General features: G+C 35.5%; 1 protein-coding gene across 1 annotated transcript in view; it reads right to left on the bottom strand.

Annotated features, from left to right (window-relative positions):
- The window catches only part of LOC140745286 (neural cell adhesion molecule 1), a 222,165-nt gene that overhangs the window by 100,720 nt on the left and 108,960 nt on the right, over positions 1-12,485 (bottom strand). The window contains exon 3 of the mRNA XM_073077053.1: positions 11,881-12,028. Coding sequence (XP_072933154.1) covers positions 11,881-12,028 — 148 coding nt within the window. The remainder of the gene's footprint in view (positions 1-11,880; positions 12,029-12,485) is intronic.

The following is a 12,485-nucleotide window of genomic DNA, read 5'->3' as shown; positions in this document are numbered from 1 at the left end:
CTTAGCGGATGCTTACGTCATAACATCTACCTGCATGCCAAATTTCAGCCCGATTCGTCCAGTGGTTTGGGCTGTGCGTTGATAGATCACTACGTCAGTCAGTCACCTTTGAGTTATATATATTTAGAATTTTAGAAGAACCTTTTTATACACGTGTGCAAGACAGTGTGCATACACCCTATAGCTTCGTAGGCGGTTTGTTATATACTCCCGTATTTGATGTCCGCAGTTGATAACTTTGTTACAAACAATGTTGGTCGTTTCAGTGATTAAAGTGAAAATTTAATTGTAATTGCTGTTAGAGAAACATTTAGTGGTTAATGAAAAACGTTTTAGCCTAACTTACAGCCTCGTAACTTCACAGCTTCCTAATTTCAATCATAGATTCGTAGCTTCAGAGCTTCGCTTACAGCTTCCTAGTTTCGTTTACTCAACATCATCATCAACCCATTACTGTCCCACTGCTGGACACGGGTCTCCTCTCAGAATGAGAAGGATTAGGCCATAGTCCACCGCGCTGGACAAGTGCGTATTGGTAGACTTCACATACCTTTGAGATTTTTTTTTACCACTAGGCTATTACGCTGCTATTACGTTTACTCAAAGATCCTTAATGTCAATCACAAGTACCTTGTTTAGTTCAAAGATCGCTTCTGGCCTTGCTTACTGATTCCTAACTTCGCTTATAGCTTCCTAGCTTCGTTAACAGTTTCCTAGCTCCGCTCTGCTCGATTTACTCGCAGCTTCCTAGCTTCGCTCATAGATTCCTAGATTCGCTAACAGCTTCCTAGCTTCGTTAACCGCTTCCTAACTTCGCTTATAGCTTCCTAGCTTCGCCCACAGTTTCATAACTCAACTGCATAGCTTCCTTATTTCAATCACAAAGTCCTGGGTTCGATAATAACTTCTTAAATACACTTATAGTACCAATCACGTATGTAAAATGTACATAGTTTAGTTTCTTGAAAAGTCATATTTTGTATATAGACTTGTCTTATATACAGACGTAAGGCGTTCTAATGTAGGCCTTTTAGGTAGGCACGTTCTACTACTAGCTTCACTTATAGTAACAACTTAGTAACTTACAGCTTCGTGAATTCGGATTGGACCATAGATATCCATGGGAAGCGACCACTAACAAAACCATATATACGGTCGAATTGAGAAACCTCCTCCTTTTTTGAAGTCGGTTAACAAAGGAAAAGTATCTGCAAATAAAATTGTAGCAAGAATCTGAGCACATTTCTATCATTATAGCATCCTATGAGATGTCTATTCTTAAGTCGAATACACTCAGTAATCCGATCGGTATGAGATTAGCTTCGTTCGCAATATCAAGGCAATATTCAGTTACAGATTCGCTTATAATACTGGCATAGTATCGATATACTATATTCCTTCACTAGCAACCCATATCATTCCATTTACGATGTTTTTAAAACTTATTTTATTTATTATTTATATCTGTTAAACTCCTAAAGAATAACTGCACTAAAAATCGTTCTAACGAAATAATTAAGTATATTGTAATACCGATAAGAACTAAAATTATGTTGTATTAAATTGAAATGAGGAATTTTTAACAAAATATTTAATTTAGTCCTTCTAGCCTCATCTTTATGGCATCTTTCAAATCGGAACTCTAATACTCTTATAACTCAGAAAATATATGTGACGGTGGTACTATTGCTGTAAAAAATAGCATATTAGCTTTAAAATAATAAGAGAATAAATTATATAAGTGTAACTCTACTTGAATCTTACTACATGACAGCACTACAACTCGTTGCCCGTAGCGCGTAGCACCCGCTACGCTGGTCATACAAAATTATAACCGACTAACTGACCCGGCAAACTTTGTACCGCCTCAAAATCTATTTATCAAATATATTTCATATAAAATATAGTCTATGTTACTCGTGGATAATGTAGCTTTCGAATGGTGAAAGAATTTTTAAAATCGGTCCAGTAGTTTTTGAGCCTATTCATTACAACCAAACAAACAAACAAAGTTTTCCTCTTTATAATATTAGTATACACAAATTGTAAGGGCCTCTATAGGCAAATAAAAATAAATAAAAAAACATTTTGTTTTGTTCCGTTACATTCGAATTCGTTTCGTTTTGTTACGTCACGTTTCGTCTCATTTCGTTACTTTGCGTTACGTTTCCTTTCATCTCATTACGTTTACCTTTAGAATAAAGAACTGAATTTTATACCACTGCACTTTAAGCATATTTCTCACCAGATTGCCGAGTCATAGCATAATTTCCGCTTTCGATTGAAGTACAAATGGATTAAGACCTGCGTCTAGATCCAACCCCTTTGTAACTATCCGTTAGATATAATTCACATCGTCTATATGTAAATTGGATTCTCTTTGTGTGATTTCTAAGAAATGACTTACTTAGCAATACTATGGTAGGAGTAAATGTCTTACAGAAACTGGTATATTTACACTAATTTTAACTTGCCATGTTAGGCAATATGTATGTATCATCTAGGAAGTGAATTTTCAAGCAGTTGACCGTAACAGAATGACGTGTAATTTCGAATACACGTTAGATGTATGAAAATACATGACATATTAGCTTAGTGACATTATTCTAAAACGCCTCTATCATAACCATATTAAATGAAAAAAAACAGAGAAGAATAGAATATAATTGAAGTAGCAAAGAGCTTGCAGTTCACCTGACAGTAAGTAGCCACTGCTCTGCCAGTTTCCTCCCATAGACATCTGGGACACACTCCACATAGAACAGGACTCCTGAGGACTAAGATGTCCACCTATGTAAGTCAGCTAGCATTCACGCTAGAAATGGTAACGGTGATATCTCCATGGTTGAACCTGCCTCTACCACCTTTCTACATCTACCTTCTAACAATAGTGTTCAGTCATATTTACCACGTCCAACTATAAAGGACTCTTTTTATAATTATAGTAGCAGACAAACGTGCAGTTTATCTGTTGATAAGTGGCTACTGCCGCCCATGGACATCTGCAATCAACCCCAGATAAGATTAAATATCCTACTTGTGTCGGCCACAGATGCACCGCCACTGCTAAGGACTAAGCTGGAATGTCTCGGAAAAGTATGTTTCCTTTACCACACCCTTCGAATAAGTACTAATAAGTAATAAGTAAGCGCTTAACACTGTTATTAGGCAAAAATAGGTGTGGCGGTGGTGCCGGATTCGAACCACAAAGGGTTCTACCTTTAATACTCTACCAGCATTCTGTGAACGAATCTTAAACTTCAGCGAACCTGAAATTCAAAGCCTAGAAACATCCAAGTACCTAACGAGGCGTTCCCACGAATTCTTTTCGCGAATTCGCCTAAAAGGCTGACAATTGTGAGTTTGGGAACATATACGCAGGATTTCTCCACTATTTGATATATTACACGAATACCGTGTGATCCTGAAAAAGTGGTGCTATTTCTCACAATGCTGTCTTTTGTACGCCTTTTCTTATATCTCATCATTACGTTTGCTTAGTTGTGTTTCTGAATTTCTCGGTAATTCTGGTTTCCACACAAGTAAGTTTTAGATATATTTCGTACACTGTTTTCTTTTGTAAATAAATAAGTGCCATTTTATTAAACTTATTTTTTGATATGAAACATGTCTTTCTTTATCATAGAAATGGTAAATTTAGTATTCTACTAGTTCTTTTATTTATTATTAAAAACTTAAAAACGTGCATAGGTATAATTAAGCAACCTTAGAATCGGTAAAAAAATATACATTTTCACAGTAGTGCTGATCACTGTTATTAGGCAGAAATAGACAGAATATTACCTCCAAAGTCGATCTACAAAGGATTCTACCACCTTTATTCTTTCTTTTTAATCCCTACCTAACCTAATCTAACATTGAATGAACATCCGTAGAGACACACACATAACTAAACTACCTTAATAATCACTAAAAAACAGCATAATCGAAAGAATAAAACAGCAAAGTGAAACAGTAAACAATTTCCAAGCCTAATATTGATTTGTGTGCGCTTGGTACCACTGTCACGTACGACAGGATGCAGTTAACTGCCGCTTGTCCTGTCCTGATGTTTGTTTTGAAAGCCAATGTGTATTGAATGGGAATGGTAGTTAATAAGTTAAGATTAAAACTACTTCGCAACAATCCGCTACAAATATGTATGATGGTATATATTTTAAACCATGCAGTATGTAAAATATATACCATCATACATATTTGTAGCGGATTGTTGCGAAGTAGTTTTAATCTTAACTTAATAGCATGGATTTCCGCAAAGTAACGCCTGATACAATTAACAATGGTAGTTAAAATATCAAAAAGTAGGTAAGTATTTGGGTACACTTCCTCGGCAGCCATTTGGCTCATTTATTTTATTTATATATATTTTTTTGTGTTAATTGTATTAGTTTTATTTTATTTTAAATAGTGTTAAATTCCTTTTTTTTATTTCTATTGTAATTAATATGGCCAAATAAAAGATTCGAGATAAAAAAGTGGATTTTGGATAGAAGTTAATGAAATTATATGACATGTTTGTTTAATATTGATTTGTGGGTGCTTGGTACCACTGTCACGTACAGGATGCAGGTAACTGCCGCGTGTCCTGTCCCGATGTTTGTTTTGAAAGCCAATGTGTATTGAATGGGAATGGTAGTATCGAATGAAAATATCGAAAAGTGGGTTTTGGGTGGAAATTGATGGAATTAAATAAAATGTGGTAATGGTTTGAAGGTAGAACCTTTTGGGGTTCACCTCTCCACACTATTTCTGCCTGATAACAGCAGTATTAAAAGCTGCTGTGTTCTGAAGTGAAGGGTGTGGTAAGGGAGACATACTTTTACATTCCAGCTTAGTCCTCAGGGGTAGCGGCGCATCTGTGGCCGACCTCAGGTATCTAATCCTATCTGAGGTTGATTACAGATGTCAATGAGCGGCAGTAGTCACTTACCATCAGCTACTACTCGTCTGCTACTACTATATTTAAAAAAAAAACAGACTAAAAAGTAACTATAAACCTTTTAACTATTTTAAGTCTGTACCTCCGTAAATACCTCTGGAAACACATATAGGATCCAATGATCTTTATCTTTATATAATATATTTCTTATGTGCGTGTGTATGTCACTGAACTCATCATGAACGACTGGACTGGTTTTGATGAAATTTGTTGTATGTGTTCAAGGGGACTTGAGAATGGTTTAGATTCACAATTTAGTCCGTGGGAAAAGGTTTTTTTTAAGTAATTTTTAATTCGTAAGTAGTTATAGAATCTGAAACTATGCATTTGATCAAGAGATGATCTTTAGCAAAGTTGTTGTCCAAGAGCCCACGAGGGTTTGGGAGTTGGTAAGACCAATTTTTGACAGATTGCACCACTGTCATTCCAATGCAGGTACAAATTTTCCGTTTTATGTATGTCATATTATTTCTTTAAAGTGCGGGCGAAGCCGCGGGCACCACTAGTTACTTATATTTCCGAATTACTCTGTAAGCATTACATAAATTCAACTTCAATAGAATTTCAATAATGATGTGTATTTCGCAATATAGCTTTTCATATTACATTTAGTTGAACTTGATGATGTGATTTCGACAAATTCTAGACATGTATCATGTGTCGGGCATAATGATCTCATTTCATCCTTAAATGCATTTGTAATGTCTGTCAATCACTCATGACGCCTGTGTAAACTACGATATGTCGTAATAGGATTGCTGCGAATACTAAAATTGAAATGGTAAATGGGTAAGCAATATCGTATTAGGAAAATTTCTGCGAATAATACTGAAATTGAAACAAAATTGTATAACCGTTTGTGTAGTATTTTATAGTTGGCGCCAAACTGCTAGTCCTTTCTGAAGTTATTGCGAGCGAGTAGTCATACAATTTGCTATGGCGACGCGATTCATTTCTATATTCAGAGCGGACTAGCAGTTTTACGCGGACTATAAAAGCGTAATTTTTTGCTGCCTATGAACATATAATTACGCTTTCTATACTCTCAGTCGTACACTAGGATTCCCTGTGTCGTGGGTGCCATGGACCAACACAAAGACGATATACAAACACCCAGAACAGAAATCTAAAAACCTGTTTTAAATATATGTCTGACCGGGGATCGCACCCGGACCCCACTGCGTGTCAGACCGGTATGGTGAAGGCTCCGCCCGTGCAGACTTTTCCGAGGCGTTCCAGCTTAGTCCTCAGGGGTAGCGGCGCATATGTGACCGATCTTAGGTGGGAATATCTAATCCTATCTGGGGTTGATTACAGATGTCCATGGGCGGCAGTAGCCACTTACCATCAGGTGGACTGTATGCTCGTCTGCTACTCCTATATTATTAAAAAAAAATAACTTAACGTAACGCTGGGACTTTGTGCTTAGTCTGTGACTAAACCTTACATTGGACACGGAACTACGCTTTCCTATCTACTAACGGTCACCCATCCATCTTCTGACTGACGTTGTTACATTTATTAATTGTGACACATGCTTCGATTATATGCTTTAGGTTATGTGTTACTGTTACGTAAATAAGGACAATGACAAAAACAATATTTAATTTCATTCTATTTTTTCCTAAAATGTTTCGCCCAGCACTGGGCTTACAGTGGGCTTAATGCAGCATGAACACGCTTTCAAGTTTGTCAATCATTTGTCTGCGCGGGGTCTAAATCCGGTTTGTTGCGCGGTTCATTAGTCGTATTGTAGGGGCTGCATGTTGTGAGAAAAACGGGACATGTCCCGTTTTGAAAAAGTATAACATAGTATAGGTTGTCTTATTTTTAATTATCAACCCATTACTGTTCCTCTGCTGGACACTGTTTTTTTTGCGTGCCCGGGACTTGAACCTCGGAACCCTCGATCAAGAGGCCGAGTTTCTTAACGACTAGGCTATCACTGCTTTTCTTTGACATTGTGTATTTATCAAAACGATGACATGCATAATATTTCATTCTATCTTTTATCAAAAAGGTTTTGCCCAGCAATGGCTTCCAACTACTAGTTATTATAAAAAAACAAAGATCCGATTGCTTAAAATTATTAACTGAAAATGGAAGTATTGGAACTTATATATTGCTCCCACAATTCAGATAAATCCAATGAAAATCCATATTTTAAAATCCGTCAAGTTGTTTAAGCCACAGGGAATGAGACAATCGTAAATTCATACCTAACCTAAAAAAACACCTGCAATAATGTAAAAAGTATAACCAACCTTGTCATCCTTTACAAGGATACACTCATACAAAGTAAAGAGTTCTCACAGAGAGAAGTATAACACATGAACTGAAATATAAATTAGTCATTTAGATTTCTGTCTGACCGAGGTTCGAACCCGGTACTATATGGACATACCGATAACGAACGAAGTACAGTGAATTTTTAATCAACATTTCCTATATAAATATATAAATAGTTTCGAGGTCATGGTATAAAAGTATAAAATAGTCATATGAGTAATAGTAATAGTAATATATATCATTTATCATTCAATAAAGGATATAAAAATAGGTTTTATAGCGAGTCCAGTAATAAACATCATATGTTTATTCATAATGATGATATTTACAAATATCTGATAATCATAATTACCCTATTTTGGTTGAAAAGTAAACTTTTTGTCAATTAAAATAATTAATCGTGTTTTCGCATCTGACGCAATCAGCCCTGTTTGTTATCAATTTGTGATTAAATGGCCATTGTTTTAAACTATAGTTATATTTTAATTAACCACTATGATATACAATTGATATTAAAAAATATTAGCTTATTGAACTCAGTTCGTTAAAAACTATTTTATTATAAAATTGCTATTAAAAAATAATAACATATTGATGTTGAAGCCATGTGTTTGGAGACTAACAGAAATTACTGAACTAAGTGGACGAAATTATTTGATTTTTTATCCAAAATTCTTTTAAATGTTGTTGGGAGTTAGATTTAAGACTTAATATACACTTTGTTTATATTAAGTTAATATACCAACTCCATATTGAACAGGTTCTATCTGAAGTCAGATGGATTGCCTCCTGAAGACTAAGATAGTAGTCGTCTCATATGTAAGACTATCGGCATCAACATTTCACAACCCATCACCGAAACTTAAGAATTACTTCACGGTAGAAAAAGATGAGACAGTGGTATCAACTGGTTCAACTTATTACTTCAAACACACACTTCAAACCGGAACACGGCAATACTACTGGTATAAGGCAGATATTAATATACTCGACACTCGTACTACCGCCGTACTAAGATTCAGTCTGCGATGGTAGACAGCCATTATTCCCAAGTGGATTGAGTCGATCGAGAATTATGATTTAACTTGTTTGTCCCGTATTATTGAAGATCAGTAATTAAATACATACAGACTTACCGGGAAGATTTTATTAATTGATTAGGTTGCAGTGATCGTGTCACTTCACTGTGCTACGATGCACTAACCAACCCGTTAAAAAATCACATATTGGAAGCAAATCCAAAACTTTTTATTAGAAATAGGTATGTAATCTATGAGTTAAAGCCGAAAGTTTTGGGAACAAAGTTACCTCGTGGCAAACTAATTGCGATTTGACAAATTTGCCACCGTCGGCTAATTTATTAGAGACCAAGTGGTAGATGACCCAAATATAGGTAAAGTTGGAACGTGGAAAATTTATTACGTATGAAAGCAAGAATGTCTCATATAAATATTTCAATAAATACGAAATTACCTTTCAGTCTGAGAGTAACTGCTATGTACAAACAAAATTATAAATTACTTTTGTGCCCCATTTAAAGAACTCTCACGGAAAAGGTTATTTTTTGCTAAACTTATTGAACCTTATACATATAAGGAATTCATGTATAAATGTCATGATGTGTAATTGTTCGATTCTATTGCATTCAATCATGCATCATTTTGACGTGAAATTCAAAATTTGAATTTGAAGTTAAAAATAACTATATACTAACGTACAGAAAAGAAACAAGGAGCTTTCTACACATATAGCCCAACACTAGGATTCCCTGTATTATGGGTACACCGAACATACAGATAAATATATAAACACCCAGACCCAGAAGAAAAAAATAATTCATATACCTGTCCGACTTGGGATCGAATCGGGAACCCTCTGCGCGTCATGCCTGTATCGTGACCCTTCAGCCACGCGGGTCGTTAAACTTTATATATACTTGACTACGTCTACGACTAGATTCGTAGTTAATATAGAAATAGCAGACGAGCATGCAGTCCACTTGATTAAGTTGGAACGCTTCAGAAAAGTCTGTCTCCCTTACCACACCCTCCAACCAGAACACAACAGCGCTTAACACTGCTGCTATTAGACAGAAATAGGTGTAGCGGTGGTGCTGTCGGACAAAAGTCCAAGGAACAAAAATAAAACAAAAAATATGTTTCTTTTTCAAAAAGGAATATCTCGTATTTTGGGACATGAAGAATGGTCACCCTACGCGTATTTAACGAGGTGTGCGGCGGACGGCGCCCGCAGCGTCGTAACATATATTTTTATGTATATTATACATATCTAAGTCAGCCCCTAGGTGTAAATTTTATAAAGGTAAACGCGTTTTTGATTTCAAATATATTTTACGTGTGTTTTGTAAGAAATGGCGATAAAAACACAGTAACAATAATATATATTTGATAGCCGTAGTAAGTAAATTGTCTCTACCTAAATTTTGAATGGCAAATGCCTTTGTTTAAGCTTTTGTCACATGCACCCTTAAATAACCAAATATTTTCTGAGAATATTTAAATTATTATTATAATTATTATTGTTTATAATATAGGAGTAGCAGACGAGCATGCAGTCTACCATCAGGTATGTGGCTACTGCCGCTCATTGATGACTGTAATCAACCCTAGATAAGAATAGATATTCCTACCTGAGGTCTACCACCTTTATTTTTTTATGGCCTAAGTGCTTTCTACGACCCAGTGGTTGACAAACAATTGTCAATCTGTATACATTTTTACGAGATATTTATTAGATAAAAATTTACTATTATTACATAAAAAATAATAATACAAATTGTTTAAAATTAAGTTTTAATAATTTGCATCCAATGTCACATAAATAAATAAATATTTGTATTATTTTTATTTAATTATTTCCGAATACATTTTCTGGCATATCGGCATAACCGTATTCTTTTTTTAATTTTTTTCTATAAAAATATATTTTGATTAAAAATTATATGTGACAAGTAATCACATAGCCACTCCTACTAAGCTCGAACGATTTCATAAATTGATAGTAGCTTAGCGCATAGAAATAGACGGAATCCCTTTGATGTTCCGAGCGAGCGACTCTACTAATATAAAAAGACGTAAGTTTGTATGTGTCGAGCGTAAGCGTTGAGTTCTAGTTCAGTGGTTTTAGAAATCCAAGTTTGTTGAAAAAATTTTTTTTCAACCATTTCCGTTTTTAATGTTTAAATACTGTCGTATTACTGGACACGAGTCTCCTCCCAGAGTGGTTTAGGGCAGCCTATTGCGCTGGTTAAGTGCGAATTGGACGACTTCACACATATTTATTTATTTTTTTGAGAACTCTGTATGCCTGAGAAATCTTAAAAAAAAGTTCTCAAAAAGGCATATTAAGTCTACCAATTCGCACTAGGCCAGCGCGGTGGACTATGGCCTAACTCTTTTTATTCTGAGAGTGAACCCTTGCCCAGCATTGGGACAGGAATACCTTCTGGTGTCCTCAGACTTTTAAAAGTTATGTGCACATTAGAAATTAATTATCACTTGCCTTACTTGGCGGTGAAGGAAAACATCGCGTGGAAACCTGCATACCTGAGAGACCTTCAGAAAAACCTCAAAAAGTGCACTATATACAAAGTGCACTTGGCTACTATGGCCTTAGGGACTATATACTACTTGGGGACTATGGCCTAATCCTTTTCATTCTGTGAGGAGACCCGTGCCCAGCAGTGGGACAGTAAAGTCTACAACGGTATCTCTTACACTATCATTTCACAAGGCTACAATGTAATAACAGAGACTAAAAAACAGTTTCATTTAGATTTTCTCAGTTCTTAAATAAATTCCTACAAGAAACTAATTTACTTGGCGTAGTGAAAGGTGTTTTTGTAACAAAAATACTTCAGATGTTCTCCAGTCTTGACAATGGATGCAAGAAATGTTAGAGTTAAAATATTAGAAATAGAACGTAGCTGGAAATATTTTACAAATGTAACTTTGTACTTTTATTAGCACTAATGGGATAAAATGCATGGTTTTTTTATTAAAATGTTGAATGCAGTTCACCTGATAAAAAGTGGCTATTTCAGCCTATGAATCAAACTGTTTTTTTTTTTTAATATAGAGCATACATCCTGATGATAACCTAATGCTGCCTATGAACATCTATAATCAAACCAGATAAGATTAGTTTACTAACTGTTGCCGGCCAAAGATGCGCCTCTACCCCTGAGGACTAAGCTGGAACGCCTTAGAAAGGTATGTTTCCTTTACTACACCCTTTAAATCAGAAAACAGCAACTTAACAATATTTTTATTATTGTTAAGCCATTAGGAATTTAAAAAATATTTATTTCGTTTAGGCCTGCGGAGGCACTTACAAATTATTACATTTTTTTTTTAATACTACCACTGGATCGATACGCGACCTCAACTTAGAAGATCCGATAAGGAATTCAGCGGGTTAGTCTTTTTTTAGTTGTGGCGATGTTGCTGGCGGAATCAACCATAGAGGATTTTAGTAACTTAAAATAATTATTATAATTTTTTATACTGAAATTTCGCGACCCTAACAACACTCTTATGTAGCTTTGCGACCCCCAAGGGACTGACATTTAAAAATAACTCATCAATGGTTAAACAGTAATTGTGGCTCACCTGTACAGCGGCTTCCCACCAGCATGCCGGAACCACAGCACCATGTAGACCCGGTCCTCGTGAGAGTCGGGCTCAATGTCGCACGGCAGTGACGCGGTGCGCCCCACCACGGCGTCCACGTCTGACGTCGATACTGGAACAAAGTCCACTACACCTGGGGTTACATGGCTCTTTTTATCAGATTAAAGTCATTACTTGGTTGGCTTGGTTTTTTACAATACTAGAGTAGCTGACGAGCATGCAGTCCATTAGATGGTAAGTGGTAATACTTAATTTTTTTTATTAAAAAATAAATCTTAAAAACGGCGGGAACTTAGTTGCCAACCTATTACGCTCTAGTACTTATCGACTTAATATCGAAGAATTAGTGTAACACAGTATGAAAAAAATATTCTTAAAAAAATGCTTTTCCTTTAGTTTGTCATATATATTACTTTCCAGAATTTGATCCTTATAAGCGACATTATCCGATAATGGAATAATACAAGGATAATAAAATAATACAAGATGGAATAATACAGGGTGTATTCTTTTTCAAAATTAACTCTTTCGATTCCCGACTAAAGAAATAGATTTTTTTTAAATCTAATGCAGCTTTCAGCATT

Source organism: Epargyreus clarus, unplaced genomic scaffold, assembly GCF_041222505.1.
Source record: "Epargyreus clarus isolate Ecla_fem2 unplaced genomic scaffold, WU_Ecla_fem_2.2 ptg000010l, whole genome shotgun sequence".
NCBI lineage: Eukaryota > Metazoa > Arthropoda > Insecta > Lepidoptera > Hesperiidae > Epargyreus > Epargyreus clarus.
Note: the sequence above shows the minus strand (reverse complement) of the source record. Positions and strands in the feature narration are given on the sequence as shown.